General features: G+C 36.9%; 1 protein-coding gene across 2 annotated transcripts; it reads right to left on the bottom strand.

Moving 5' to 3' along the window:
• Positions 1-9,325: 9,325 nt before the first annotated feature.
• apol (apolipoprotein L) lies at positions 9,326-13,610 on the bottom strand. Of its 2 annotated transcripts, none has more exons than XM_079176936.1 (4): positions 13,340-13,610; positions 11,957-12,553; positions 11,757-11,876; positions 9,326-10,747 (listed from the first exon to the last, which is right to left on the bottom strand). In XM_079176936.1, the coding sequence occupies exons 1-4, from the start codon at positions 13,351-13,353 to the stop codon at positions 9,772-9,774; spliced, it is 1,707 nt and encodes a 568-aa protein (XP_079033062.1). In that variant the 5' UTR covers positions 13,354-13,610; the 3' UTR covers positions 9,326-9,771. The 2 variants fall into 2 exon arrangements, with proteins under 2 accessions (XP_079033062.1, XP_079033063.1); XM_079176937.1 differs by having other exon boundaries at positions 11,957-12,549.
• Positions 13,611-16,098: the final 2,488 nt, after the last annotated feature.

The following is a 16,098-nucleotide window of genomic DNA, read 5'->3' as shown; positions in this document are numbered from 1 at the left end:
AATAGTACAAACTACTAAACTTTTTCCCCCTATCATGTCCTACAGCCCGTCAACGGCCTCCCTACTGCACAGACCTGCTTCTTCCTGTTTCGCCTGCCCCCTTACACGAGCCAGGTCATCCTCGCTGAGCGTCTGCGTTACTCCATCCACAACTGCCCCTCCATCGACAACTACATGCTGACCCACAACACCGACGCAGCAGACAGCTCCGACACAGAGGAGTGAAGCGGCCAGCTGTGGTCAACCTGGTGATGAATGTATCTTCTCCCATGCCATGCACATTATGCACTGAACACAGACTTCTATTCGCCAAACCTGTAAGGCAGTGTACTGTACTGTTTATATGTTGGTTGAAATTAAAGATATGTGTAGTTTTGGTTTTCCAAATGTGCAAGGTGTTGTAATTAATGCAGTGCTTACTCTGAATCAACACTACAGGGATACGGAATAAGAGTTTTTCAAATAAAAGTAAAGTAACTAAAAAAGTAACTTTAAAAGTAAAGTAACTAAAAAAGTAACTTTAAAGGTAAAGTAACTAAAAAAGTAACTTTAAAAGTAAAGTAACTTTAAAAGTAACTAAAAAAGTAAAGTAACTAAAGAAGTAACTTTAAAAGTAAAGTAACTAAAAAAGTAACTTTAAAAGTAAAGTAACTTTAAAAGTAACTAAAAAAGTAAAGTAACTAAAAAAGTAACTTTAAAAGTAAAGTAACTTTAAAAGTAACTAAAAAAGTAAAGTAACTAAAAAAGTAACTTTAAAAGTAAAGTAACTAAAAAAGTAACTTTAAAAGTAAAGTAACTTTAAAAGTAACTAAAAAAGTAAAGTAACTAAAAAACTAACTTTAAAAGTAAAGTAACTAAAAAAGTAACTTTAAAAGTAAAGTAACTTTAAAAGTAACTAAAAAAGTAAAGTAACTAAAAAAGTAACTTTAAAAGTAAAGTAACTAAAAAAGTAACTTTAAAAGTAAAGTAACTTTAAAAGTAACTAAAAAAGTAAAGTAACTAAAAAAGTAACTTTAAAAGTAAAGTAACTAAAAAAGTAACTTTAAAAGTAAAGTAACTAAAAAAGTAACTTTAAAAGTAAAGTAACTTTAAAAGTAACTAAAAAAGTAAAGTAACTAAAAAAGTAACTTTAAAAGAAAAGTAACTAAAAAAGTAACTTTAAAAGTAAAGTAACTTTAAAAGTAACTAAAAAAGTAAAGTAACTAAAAAAGTAACTTTAAAAGTAAAGTAACTAAAAAAGCAACTTTAAAAATAAAGTAACTTAAGTAAAGTTATGACTTTTCGACATGGTACACTGACTTTTTCATGACTTTTTTCGACATCCTATACTATGCTGTTTATAACTCCGCAGCAACTCCCTTCATCAACATCAATTGTCTTCCTTCAGGATGGAGGCCAATCGCCAAAGACGTTGCACTATTCACATTTGTACAGTGTGTAATAAATTATTGTGAAATTCTAATGAAGTCTCTCCTGATTGAATGACTTTTTTGACTGTTTTTCGACTTTAACCCCAGTAGAACAAACTGAAAAAACACAATTGGGTTTCATCATTAAATTCTTTTCTTTACTGCATTTGCACATAATTCACTGAACACACGGAAGTCCAGAAGCATCCAATACATAAACTGACCGATGAAAATAAGGTAAAAACAATACGTCTGTAATAAAATACACTTTCATGTTCTTATATGCATAATATAAAAACAATAAAGGAAAATATTTAAATTGCAGTAATTACTATTTACAAAAGGCATTTTCTTTTAAAAGGAACTTTTACAACTTCAGTACCTAAAATAAATCAAACTATATGCAGGTCAGGTGCAGTAGTACAAAAAGGCTTTGATATCAGGAGAGTAAGGTGACAGTTTTACAGCAGGACAGAAAGGCGGGATAAGGCCTGATGAACATTAGGTAGCCTGGAGGAGTTCACCAATGAGGAGCGAGTGCTTTTCCTCCGTTTCGTCTCTGGCCGGTCCAGGTTGCCTTCCAACCCAGCTGATATCACGCAGAAGTTCCAAATCATCAAGGTTGATAGGGTGAGGTCATCGCTAACGGAAATAACGAGCCTGTTGACGAGGGCAAACATATCAATAGTACAAACTACTAAACTTTTTCCCCCTATCATGTCCTACAGCCCGTCAACGGCCTCCCTACTGCACAGACCTGCTTCTTCCTGTTTCGCCTGCCCCCTTACACGAGCCAGGTCATCCTCGCTGAGCGTCTGCGTTACTCCATCCACAACTGCCCCTCCATCGACAACTACATGCTGACCCACAACACCGACGCAGCAGACAGCTCCGACACAGAGGAGTGAAGCGGCCAGCTGTGGTCAACCTGGTGATGAATGTATCTTCTCCCATGCCATGCACATTATGCACTGAACACAGACTTCTATTCGCCAAACCTGTAAGGCAGTGTACTGTACTGTTTATATGTTGGTTGAAATTAAAGATATGTGTAGTTTTGGTTTTCCAAATGTGCAAGGTGTTGTAATTAATGCAGTGCTTACTCTGAATCAACACTACACGGATACGGAATAAGAGTTTTTCAAATAAAAATAAAGTAACTAAAAAAGTAACTTTAAAAGTAAAGTAACTAAAAAAGTAACTTTAAAAGTAAAGTAACTTTAAAAGTAACTAAAAAAGTAAAGTAACTAAAAAAGTAACTTTAAAAGTAAAGTAACTAAAAAAGTAACTTTAAAAGTAAAGTAACTTTAAAAGTAACTAAAAAAGTAAAGTAACTAAAAAAGTAACTTTAAAAGTAAAGTAACTTTAAAAGTAACTAAAAAAGTAAAGTAACTAAAAAAGTAACTTTAAAAGTAAAGTAACTAAAAAAGCAACTTTAAAAATAAAGTAACTTAAGTAAAGTTATGACTTTTCGACATGGTACACTGACTTTTTCATGACTTTTTTCGACATCCTATACTATGCTGTTTATAACTCCGCAGCAACTCCCTTCATCAACATCGATTGTCTTCCTTCAGGATGGAGGCCAATCGCCAAAGACGTTGCACTATTCACATTTGTACAGTGTGTAATAAATTATTGTGAAATTCTAATGAAGTCTCTCCTGATTGAATGACTTTTTTGACTGTTTTTCGACTTTAACCCCAGTAGAACAAACTGAAAAAACACAATTGGGTTTCATCATTAAATTCTTTTCTTTACTGCATTTGCACATAATTCACTGAACACACGGAAGTCCAGAAGCATCCAATACATAAACTGACCGATGAAAATAAGGTAAAAACAATACGTCTGTAATAAAATACACTTTCATGTTCTTATATGCATAATATAAAAACAATAAAGGAAAATATTTAAATTGCAGTAATTACTATTTACAAAAGGCATTTTCTTTTAAAAGGAACTTTTACAACTTCAGTACCTAAAATAAATCAAACTATATGCAGGTCAGGTGCAGTAGTACAAAAAGGCTTTGATATCAGGAGAGTAAGGTGACAGTTTTACAGCAGGACAGAAAGGCGGGATAAGGCCTGATGAACATTAGGTAGCCTGGAGGAGTTCACCAATGAGGAGCGAGTGCTTTTCCTCCGTTTCGTCTCTGGCCGGTCCAGGTTGCCTTCCAACCCAGCTGATATCACGCAGAAGTTCCAAATCATCAAGGTTGATAGGGTGAGGTCATCGCTAACGGAAATAACGAGCCTGTTGACGAGGGCAAACATATCAATAGTACAAACTACTAAACTTTTTCCCCCTATCATGTCCTACAGCCCGTCAACGGCCTCCCTACTGCACAGACCTGCTTCTTCCTGTTTCGCCTGCCCCCTTACACGAGCCAGGTCATCCTCGCTGAGCGTCTGCGTTACTCCATCCACAACTGCCCCTCCATCGACAACTACATGCTGACCCACAACACCGACGCAGCAGACAGCTCCGACACAGAGGAGTGAAGCGGCCAGCTGTGGTCAACCTGGTGATGAATGTATCTTCTCCCATGCCATGCACATTATGCACTGAACACAGACTTCTATTCGCCAAACCTGTAAGGCAGTGTACTGTACTGTTTATATGTTGGTTGAAATTAAAGATATGTGTAGTTTTGGTTTTCCAAATGTGCAAGGTGTTGTAATTAATGCAGTGCTTACTCTGAATCAACACTACAGGGATACGGAATAAGAGTTTTTCAAATAAAAGTAAAGTAACTAAAAAAGTAACTTTAAAAGTAAAGTAACTAAAAAAGTAACTTTAAAGGTAAAGTAACTAAAAAAGTAACTTTAAAAGTAAAGTAACTTTAAAAGTAACTAAAAAAGTAAAGTAACTAAAGAAGTAACTTTAAAAGTAAAGTAACTAAAAAAGTAACTTTAAAAGTAAAGTAACTTTAAAAGTAACTAAAAAAGTAAAGTAACTAAAAAAGTAAAGTAACTAAAAAAGTAACTTTAAAAGTAAAGTAACTAAAAAAGTAACTTTAAAAGTAAAGTAACTTTAAAAGTAACTAAAAAAGTAAAGTAACTAAAAAACTAACTTTAAAAGTAAAGTAACTAAAAAAGTAACTTTAAAAGTAAAGTAACTTTAAAAGTAACTAAAAAAGTAAAGTAACTAAAAAAGTAACTTTAAAAGTAAAGTAACTAAAAAAGTAACTTTAAAAGTAAAGTAACTTTAAAAGTAACTAAAAAAGTAAAGTAACTAAAAAAGTAACTTTAAAAGTAAAGTAACTAAAAAAGTAACTTTAAAAGTAAAGTAACTAAAAAAGTAACTTTAAAAGTAAAGTAACTAAAAAAGTAACTTTAAAAGTAAAGTAACTTTAAAAGTAACTAAAAAAGTAAAGTAACTAAAAAAGTAACTTTAAAAGAAAAGTAACTAAAAAAGTAACTTTAAAAGTAAAGTAACTTTAAAAGTAACTAAAAAAGTAAAGTAACTAAAAAAGTAACTTTAAAAGTAAAGTAACTAAAAAAGCAACTTTAAAAATAAAGTAACTTAAGTAAAGTTATGACTTTTCGACATGGTACACTGACTTTTTCATGACTTTTTTCGACATCCTATACTATGCTGTTTATAACTCCGCAGCAACTCCCTTCATCAACATCAATTGTCTTCCTTCAGGATGGAGGCCAATCGCCAAAGACGTTGCACTATTCACATTTGTACAGTGTGTAATAAATTATTGTGAAATTCTAATGAAGTCTCTCCTGATTGAATGACTTTTTTGACTGTTTTTCGACTTTAACCCCAGTAGAACAAACTGAAAAAACACAATTGGGTTTCATCATTAAATTCTTTTCTTTACTGCATTTGCACATAATTCACTGAACACACGGAAGTCCAGAAGCATCCAATACATAAACTGACCGATGAAAATAAGGTAAAAACAATACGTCTGTAATAAAATACACTTTCATGTTCTTATATGCATAATATAAAAACAATAAAGGAAAATATTTAAATTGCAGTAATTACTATTTACAAAAGGCATTTTCTTTTAAAAGGAACTTTTACAACTTCAGTACCTAAAATAAATCAAACTATATGCAGGTCAGGTGCAGTAGTACAAAAAGGCTTTGATATCAGGAGAGTAAGGTGACAGTTTTACAGCAGGACAGAAAGGCGGGATAAGGCCTGATGAACATTAGGTAGCCTGGAGGAGTTCACCAATGAGGAGCGAGTGCTTTTCCTCCGTTTCGTCTCTGGCCGGTCCAGGTTGCCTTCCAACCCAGCTGATATCACGCAGAAGTTCCAAATCATCAAGGTTGATAGGGTGAGGTCATCGCTAACGGAAATAACGAGCCTGTTGACGAGGGCAAACATATCAATAGTACAAACTACTAAACTTTTTCCCCCTATCATGTCCTACAGCCCGTCAACGGCCTCCCTACTGCACAGACCTGCTTCTTCCTGTTTCGCCTGCCCCCTTACACGAGCCAGGTCATCCTCGCTGAGCGTCTGCGTTACTCCATCCACAACTGCCCCTCCATCGACAACTACATGCTGACCCACAACACCGACGCAGCAGACAGCTCCGACACAGAGGAGTGAAGCGGCCAGCTGTGGTCAACCTGGTGATGAATGTATCTTCTCCCATGCCATGCACATTATGCACTGAACACAGACTTCTATTCGCCAAACCTGTAAGGCAGTGTACTGTACTGTTTATATGTTGGTTGAAATTAAAGATATGTGTAGTTTTGGTTTTCCAAATGTGCAAGGTGTTGTAATTAATGCAGTGCTTACTCTGAATCAACACTACACGGATACGGAATAAGAGTTTTTCAAATAAAAATAAAGTAACTAAAAAAGTAACTTTAAAAGTAAAGTAACTAAAAAAGTTACTTTAAAAGTAAAGTAACTTTAAAAGTAACTAAAAAAGTAAAGTAACTAAAAAAGTAACTTTAAAAGTAAAGTAACTAAAAAAGTAACTTTAAAAGTAAAGTAACTTTAAAAGTAACTAAAAAAGTAAAGTAACTAAAAAAGTAACTTTAAAAGTAAAGTAACTAAAAAAGTAACTTTAAAAGTAAAGTAACTTTAAAAGTAACTAAAAAAGTAAAGTAACTAAAAAAGTAACTTTAAAAGTAAAGTAACTAAAAAAGTAACTTTAAAAGTAAAGTAACTTTAAAAGTAACTAAAAAAGTAAAGTAACTAAAAAAGTAACTTTAAAAGTAAAGTAACTAAAAAAGTAACTTTAAAAGTAAAGTAACTTTAAAAGTAACTAAAAAAGTAAAGTAACTAAAAAAGTAACTTTAAAAGTAAAGTAACTAAAAAAGTAACTTTAAAAGTAAAGTAACTTTAAAAGTAACTAAAAAAGTAAAGTAACTAAAAAAGTAACTTTAAAAGTAAAGTAACTAAAAAAGCAACTTTAAAAATAAAGTAACTTAAGTAAAGTTATGACTTTTCGACATGGTACACTGACTTTTTCATGACTTTTTTCGACATCCTATACTATGCTGTTTATAACTCCGCAGCAACTCCCTTCATCAACATCGATTGTCTTCCTTCAGGATGGAGGCCAATCGCCAAAGACGTTGCACTATTCACATTTGTACAGTGTGTAATAAATTATTGTGAAATTCTAATGAAGTCTCTCCTGATTGAATGACTTTTTTGACTGTTTTTCGACTTTAACCCCAGTAGAACAAACTGAAAAAACACAATTGGGTTTCATCATTAAATTCTTTTCTTTACTGCATTTGCACATAATTCACTGAACACACGGAAGTCCAGAAGCATCCAATACATAAACTGACCGATGAAAATAAGGTAAAAACAATACGTCTGTAATAAAATACACTTTCATGTTCTTATATGCATAATATAAAAACAATAAAGGAAAATATTTAAATTGCAGTAATTACTATTTACAAAAGGCATTTTCTTTTAAAAGGAACTTTTACAACTTCAGTACCTAAAATAAATCAAACTATATGCAGGTCAGGTGCAGTAGTACAAAAAGGCTTTGATATCAGGAGAGTAAGGTGACAGTTTTACAGCAGGACAGAAAGGCGGGATAAGGCCTGATGAACATTAGGTAGCCTGGAGGAGTTCACCAATGAGGAGCGAGTGCTTTTCCTCCGTTTCGTCTCTGGCCGGTCCAGGTTGCCTTCCAACCCAGCTGATATCACGCAGAAGTTCCAAATCATCAAGGTTGATAGGGTGAGGTCATCGCTAACGGAAATAACGAGCCTGTTGACGAGGGCAAACATATCAATAGTACAAACTACTAAACTTTTTCCCCCTATCATGTCCTACAGCCCGTCAACGGCCTCCCTACTGCACAGACCTGCTTCTTCCTGTTTCGCCTGCCCCCTTACACGAGCCAGGTCATCCTCGCTGAGCGTCTGCGTTACTCCATCCACAACTGCCCCTCCATCGACAACTACATGCTGACCCACAACACCGACGCAGCAGACAGCTCCGACACAGAGGAGTGAAGCGGCCAGCTGTGGTCAACCTGGTGATGAATGTATCTTCTCCCATGCCATGCACATTATGCACTGAACACAGACTTCTATTCGCCAAACCTGTAAGGCAGTGTACTGTACTGTTTATATGTTGGTTGAAATTAAAGATATGTGTAGTTTTGGTTTTCCAAATGTGCAAGGTGTTGTAATTAATGCAGTGCTTACTCTGAATCAACACTACACGGATACGGAATAAGAGTTTTTCAAATAAAAATAAAGTAACTAAAAAAGTAACTTTAAAAGTAAAGTAACTAAAAAAGTAACTTTAAAAGTAAAGTAACTTTAAAAGTAACTAAAAAAGTAAAGTAACTAAAAAAGTAACTTTAAAAGTAAAGTAACTAAAAAAGTAACTTTAAAAGTAAAGTAACTTTAAAAGTAACTAAAAAAGTAAAGTAACTAAAAAAGTAACTTTAAAAGTAAAGTAACTAAAAAAGTAACTTTAAAAGTAAAGTAACTTTAAAAGTAACTAAAAAAGTAAAGTAACTAAAAAAGCAACTTTAAAAGTAAAGTAACTAAAAAAGTAACTTTAAAAGTAAAGTAACTAAAAAAGCAACTTTAAAAATAAAGTAACTTAAGTAAAGTTATGACTTACAGTTAGCAGCAGGAAATACCAAAATAAAAAATCAATCTCTCTCATGTAGACTATGTTAAGGTAATGTCCATCGGCATCAACGATAACCAAATTCAGAGCCATAAATGTCCGCCTCATCATCCAAACGCTTCAAATAGTTTTGCATTTAGCAGCAGAACTCTGCAGAGAACAACCAGAGAGCTGCAGAGTGGATTCTTCACTTCTCCCAGTGAGTCCAGTGAAAACACCAGTCAAGGTTTTAAAGCTGCTGACATCAGCAATATACTAGACATCATTCTGCATTAACTTCCTGATAACATACTGAAACAACTTACATTTCTTCTTCGCTCTTCTTAGTTCAACATCTGTGTCAAGGTCAGTGTCCGCATTATCCACAGTATCAGGAAGATCCAGTCGCACCTCATAAAGGCCACCGGGAGGGACCGACAGAATCAAGAGAAGCCTTATAATGGTTCATGTTAGATATACTAGAGAACACTTTGAGGTACTTTTGATTTAAACACGTTATTTATCAAGTCTGTATTGTGAGGTTGCAGCCGCACAAGGACATAAATAATAACAGAATTAACCAATTTAAGTAAAAATCACAAGACAAGTGATAAACCTGCAGTATCCATGACCAGTGTTGCACTTAAATTACTTTAATACTGCAGTGTCGTCTCAAACAAAGAGACCTAATGGTGTGATTATTAGCTGCCAAGTCAGCACTTAGTTTAGCTGTAGAGTAACATACCATCTGCTATAACGGCACACTATAGTAGTAATAGTAGATGATATTATTATGTAATTGATTGATGAAGAATGCCGGCACATGGAGGGATACTTGTTTTTTTTATTAAAAGAAAAACACTTAACTTTCAAATTCTGCAAGAAAAATGTGCAGATTGAATTATACATACATAATAAAGAAGAACATATATATTTTACAGAATTTAATTTGCATAATATTTTTGCTTTCATTTTACAGTAATTGCAACTCTAGAATTAAAATAGCAATTATATTTTCAGTAGTGTTTATCATCAGGTAAAGTGCTAAATAACACACAATGCGTACATTTTTTAAACAGGTTTAGCAAAATGTTCATGAATTCAATAATTTGGTTCATGTCATGAGAAGTACAGCTAATTTAGCTAATTACTCAAAGATACATTTTGATGATGTTTGATGCAGTGAGATGGAAGAAGGATGTAAATCGAGTCTGTTCACTGAGCACTACTGTATTACACACGACCGTTTCTCATCTATTTCTTCTTTTTCATCCACTTAATCAAATGGAATTTTCATTCCTGTTTCTCTGCATTTCTTCATTTCCCTCTCTGGATAAAATGGCGTCTCCAGGACATCTTTGTTTTCCTCTGATGTCAGCAGACCTTTGCACAGGAAGTCATAGATCTTCTGCCATGAGTCCATCTCTGAGCACCAAATCGCGGCTCTGGCTCTGATGAACTGTGAGACTTCAGTCTCGCTGCCTTTGGCCAGACTGATGCTGTCTTTACAGATGAAGAAGACATCCATGCCAAGGAAGAGAGCATTGAGCCCGATGAGCCCGGCCCTGGCCGAATTGGAGAGGGCAAGAGGCCCTTTGACTGCTGCCTGACCAATATCGGGGATATCTGCCGCCACCCTGGGCACATTACGCAACGCTTTCCCTTCCTGCACGGCCACTTTGCCAGCACTTACAGCCAGCTCTTCACTTTTTAACAGCTTAATAGCTGAGGCTGCATCAACAAGCGCATCAATACTGTTTCCAATAGCGCCAGCTTTACAAAGCACCTTGCCTACTCCCAGAGCCACATCTATCAGGTTTGTTTCACTTTTGGTGACCTCTTCCAGACAATCCTGGAGACTCTGCACATCCTCCATGAAGCTCTGGAAGATCTCACTGGCTTTCTTTTGATGTTTACGGTTTACGCCAATCTCTGTGGCAGTGGTGACTGCACTGTTGACTCCGCTGGTAATTCCCATCCCCACCCCAGTCATTGTCAGAGCTAGAGACACTCCAGCTGTTACAGGAATTAATGCCAAACCAACGATGGAAAGCACACCTCCAACTGCCCCCACTGAGCTGCCTGCCACACTGGAGATCTTTGCCCCCAAATTCATCCTGTCTAGCTGAACAGCATTCTCCTCCAAGTCTTTTAGAAAATCCAACATCCTGGGATGTCGCTTTTCGAACTCAGTCATGAAGCCAGAATGTTCTCCCAGAAACAGAAACACCGTCCGGAAGTTCTGGTTCATTCTAACGAAGAGGAAAGAAGAAATTAAGAAAGACTAAATAAGATGACACATCTCAAAAAGGTAAGTATGTTAATTTATAATTCAGTGTGAAAAAAATTTGATTTAGGATCGGGTTCTTTTTGGAACAAACATTGCAAGGCGACAAGAAATAAGATGAAGTGGCTACAATCTCATGAAATAAATGACAAATCATTTATTTCATGAGAACTCCTGCTGGACAAGAACCATAACCCAAATACTAATTTCTCTCTCCTTCTACAAATCATGGAAAATCTGTTTTGTCATTTAAGTGATAAATTATAAAAATGTTCTCACGTAACTATGTTGATGCTAGCTAGGTAGCCTCGAAAGTTTGCCACGCAGATATAAAATAGGAGTAGAACGGACATTCACATTCAAATGAACGTAACAGGACAGTCAGAGTGGCGGCCATGTTTATGTGCACCATTGCCATTGAGACAGTTGTAGCAGGCTTACTTCCGTATTAACTAAACTGACTTAGCAGTGAAATGGCAACGTTATGAAGTGTAGAGTAAATGAGTATAATTTAACAACTTAATTCTTCATCCACACACTCTTGTGACAGCGTTGGAAAGCTCACTGCTACCGCTACATGGGTGACAACTTTGTTCAAAAGTGGGCTAGTGGCCAGCGGCAGAGCTTCCGCCCCATGCCGGAGAAGGAAAAGCTAGCCTACCTAGCTAACTAGCCAGCCATCCGTCTGGCAAACACTTCACTGACTTGTGTTGTCACCATAACAATCACAATGTTCTCTTCTACTTGTCCAATTACCACAGAAAACATTTAAATGTCTATTCTAATGCTGCTGAATGAAGTTCTTGCAGATAATCAAACATTCAAGTAGAGTAGGTACGTAAACAATTAAGAAAGAAAATAATTTTGTACTGTATATCTTTTCTGCAGTATGCATTTACATCATTCAATCATCACACCTTGCACATCTGTGTTGACATGTGGGGGAAAAAGAACCATACATGGTTAACGCTTACCTGATTTCATCAAGCTCATTAATGTGAGAAAGCATACTTTGTACGTCATCTTCAGACAAATCCACATCGAGGTCCACCAGGGTTTCGTCGTTCATCTCTATGCAAAAGTCACTGAGGGAGCTGTACAAGACACAAATTAATTATTTTTAACAGATGTTTATTTTGCAAAATGTGCATATTATTTTGAAATGTCTCTTTACCTTTTCTCTAACGTCCCACAGATTTTCTGGGTGGTCTTAATGTATTCGTTCAGCTGATATGACAGCACTTCCTCATTCTGAAGTTTGGGAAGGAAGAAGACACTTGTATCTCTTTTAAACTTGAGGAGGAGAGGGCAGATTTTCCGTGCAGCAGTGATGACAACCTGAACATCTTCAGGTCTGATCCCTTCAGGTAGATTTAACACCGGGTTCTCCATCGTGAACACATGGACTGAGGTGACTGCCAGATTCTCTACTGCATCCAGGAAGCAGTCGAGCTTCTGCAGACCTCCCAAAGTGTCCTTCAGCACAGCAGCCAGCTCCCTCTCCAGCTCTGCACGCCTGCTGTCTGCAGTCACCTGGGTTGCCTTGCTCGTCATGTATTCAAAAAAGGCCTTAAATCTGTTCTCTGACTGGGTGACATGGTCGATGCTTAGGTCAATGTTGTCAGCCCTGTCTTTGATGTCTATCATCATGTGCAACTCTGTCTCCCTCTCAAGCATCCATTTTTCACTCCTCTCACAGAATTCTCTCACTGTGTCGATGTAGATGAGGGTATCTCCGATGTAGCAACACAAGGCCTCCTGAAGTTCCTTTCTGAAACACAAAACATCTTCCAGTTTGTGAAAGATCAAAACTAATTCAAACTAAACTCTTGCTGTGGAGCTGCAGGAAGCTTTGGACAGGAGTCTGACAGCTACTCTTCACCTCCAGAGTGAACTAAATACTGAAGTTATAGGGGTGCTGCTCGCAGGAGAGCGACTGTTGCATCTTCACCACATCCGCTGGTGGGAGTGTGCTCACCTGTGTGTGCGCGCGCGCGCGCGGATCGGGGCGGAACTCCGCCGTGCGCGATACAGAGAGCAGAGGAGTATTGTAAACGCGCGACCATGTAGAGACAGAAATGACATACCGTAGTGTAAACAACATAAATCAAATTAAACAAAATGAACTCGACCTTCAAGGGCGGGAGGGGCCGTTGGGGGGAGGGCGGTCCACCCCCCTAATATAATGGTAGGGGAAACACTGACTGGATTCACCATAAATAACACAATAAGTATGTATGTATGTATGTATGTATTAATGACTAAAAGGCCCACTTATACATCTGAGGGGTCGTGAGATGATCGGATGGAAAAGAAGAAAGAATACTTACCAGAGCACAAATCGTTTATCAATGTGTTTAATGACTTCCTGTTTTCAGAAAACTTCATTTTAAACAATATTCTACATATTCTTTTAAGCACAATTAGTTACATTAATCTATTTTGAACAGCGAAATGATTTTTAACATATAAACACATGTATTTGACACTTTGCTGTTCATATAGGCTTTTCTGTCTTTTTCTGTGCAAATGTAGCTCAAAGATATAAACTCCTTACCTTGCAGCAGACATGTTTCTCTTCTTGGTATGTCGTCTTCAGGTCCTCATTGTATTACCCGTGTTGTTAAAATATAAACAGATATTTTACTTGGCTAGAGACCACCAACATGTCGACTGAATCAGTTAAATATCAGCATCTGAACCGTCAGGAGGAGTTTTCTTGACAAAACGTCGAAGTTTGACGCTGTTCGGTTTCGTTTTCGTTTCTCCACATCATCAGGTTGAACCGAACAAACACACCCATTCATGTACTTGACTCATTCAAGGCTCGGCCGTCAGCTGAGTTTTGTTTATTCAACACGCTGAAACAGTGAAGTCAGTATAACTTGAAGTACAAAGCTGTCTCTTTGTAAGGCATTGCTAGGCCTATGTCCTTTTATTGTTTGTGTATATCATTTTATGTATTTGTCTATCTGGACCCTGAGTCTGAAATAAAGTTTATCTATCTACCAGTTTGATTCTCGCGATGTCACGAGATCACACGAGAATCACGTTATCAGAAGCAGCGCACCAGCTGATTTCCTGATGCTGCCGTTCTTCTTCTTCTTCTTCTTCTTCTTCTTCTTCTTCTTCTTCTTCTTCTTCTTCTATGGTGTTTAACGGTATCTTGCATCCTTTTTAAGATAAGAGTTAAGATAATTCTTTATTAGTCCCGCAGTGGGGAAATTTACAGGATCACAGCAGCAAAGTGGACAGTGCACACAAGATACATAGTAAAAAAAACAAGAGCAACAGCAATATAAATATTAAACTAAGTAAAACAATAATTCACAATAAACTCAAAAAATAAAATGAAAATAAAGAATATTATATATGCAGACAGAGTATTTTGTATTGCACAGTGTAATTATTGCACAGATTATTAGTGTTTTTTGTTGCATTACTGCCATCTTCAGATGGCAATGAAAACTGGTTTCAGTCAGTTTCTATGTTCCCAGCTATTAAACTTTCCCCATCAGTCCCGTTGCTCGCAAGAAGTTTGTAAAGCACCTTCTTCCCAGATTACTAGATCCCCACTCCAGTATATTATTCAGCTCTCTTCCTCCCGTCCTTAGTCTTTGCATTTCTTCCAACATGCCCCTCCTTTCTGAACTATGTCTACTACAGGTGGTGATAACATGTTGTACAGTTTCTGGTGCCTGGCAGTGCTCACAGAAACTGGTTGGATGCTTCATATCATGTGTGGTGTGCTGTGTAGGTTGCTGTGTCCTATTCTTAATCTAGATGTTGTCACCTCTTCTCTCCTGTTTCCTCCCCTGTATCTTACATTGCTCACTTTATTCTGAAGTGAATGTAGGTGTCTCCCCCTCGTCTCCTGGTCCCAATGTTGTTGCCATACTCTGTTGATATTTTTATATATTCTTTATAAACTAGGATATTCATTTATTTTAATCTTTTTAATAATTTGATTTCACTTTCCAATGAGACAAAGTCAGCAGATATAAATATTGTGACGAACTCTTTGCTTTGCAAAGGACAAACACAAAAATAGTCTGATTCCTAAATGTACACCTAGATGCTGCTGCTACAGCGCCATCTAGTGGCCAAACAGCATGGTGACACAGACATCTATAACCAACAAATGTGGTTGCAAAAGCACAAAGTGTACGGGAGATAAATATGTTGTTATGTAAACCCTGACCACAGCATTTGAGCAAACTGAGGGGCAGATATATCAAAACTGTATGACTTTGACAAAGCAGACAGCCACTCTTCATCTCCAAAGTGAACTAAATACTGAAGTTGAGCTGCAGTGTTTGAACCAACAGCAGCACTGAGTTGCTTAGCCTGCACAATATCACTGAAAGAAACACCAAATGACTCAAAGAGACACTAAATAACTACAAAGCGAGTCAAAGATGCAAAACAATAACTACACAAAGACACTACAACATGAGCTAAATGACTACAAGTACTGCATCCATCAAGTGTAATAAACATGACAAACCCAACATGCCTCTCTGCGGAGCAGTGAGTTGATAATGTCACCACCTCCAGGAGAGGGTGAAATGTTTTCTATTCCCCAGAACTGAAATGAGCTGCAGAACCATGGTCAGCCTGCTGAGCATACTGTTCAGCATTAACAAATATAATTGCACAACAAAATTCACTAACATTTGAAATACAGAGGTGGTTAAAATGATTAATCCCACACAAAAAAAACCACACAAATTATGTATTATTGCATTACAGAATCACTGGTTGCACTGGGTTTAATGGCAATTAGCAACATGGGTACGTGGAATAATTTGAAAATTGGGGCTCAGTAGGGGCCCAATTGCCCCTGGGCCCCTGAATAGGTTTACTCCGGCCACGCAGGATTCTGGAGCAGGCGAAGGACAGCGTCAAAACGCTCACTCAGCTGCTCTCAGCTCAGCGCAGACACTGAGGGATCAGAGTGGAAACACTGCTGACATGGCAGTGTCCTCACAACACGCAAGACAGCGGGACAACATCTGCAGAACACACTGAAGAACACGGAGTAACACAGCGGAACACAGAGACGCATCGGGATGTAAATGCTATAATGTTCAGTTTGTATTGGTGAGTCATCTGTGTATGAATCAGTTTGGAGGATGTAGTTTGTGGTGCTATTGAATTGTAACGCTCACAGGTGTTTTTATTATTATGTCCACTCCACTTATGAATGAGTGTAGGCTAAATAACCGATCTGTGTAATGCGCCACAAGCCCTTTTACCCAGATATTGACAATTTTGTGTTGTTTTTACATGGAAATGAAAAGGAGGGCAAAAACC

Source organism: Pholis gunnellus, assembly GCF_910591455.1.
Source record: "Pholis gunnellus genome assembly, chromosome: 17".
NCBI classification, from domain to species: domain Eukaryota; kingdom Metazoa; phylum Chordata; class Actinopteri; order Perciformes; family Pholidae; genus Pholis; species Pholis gunnellus.
The sequence above is the reverse complement of the archived record's forward strand: the minus strand, read 5'-3'. Positions and strand labels throughout refer to the sequence as shown.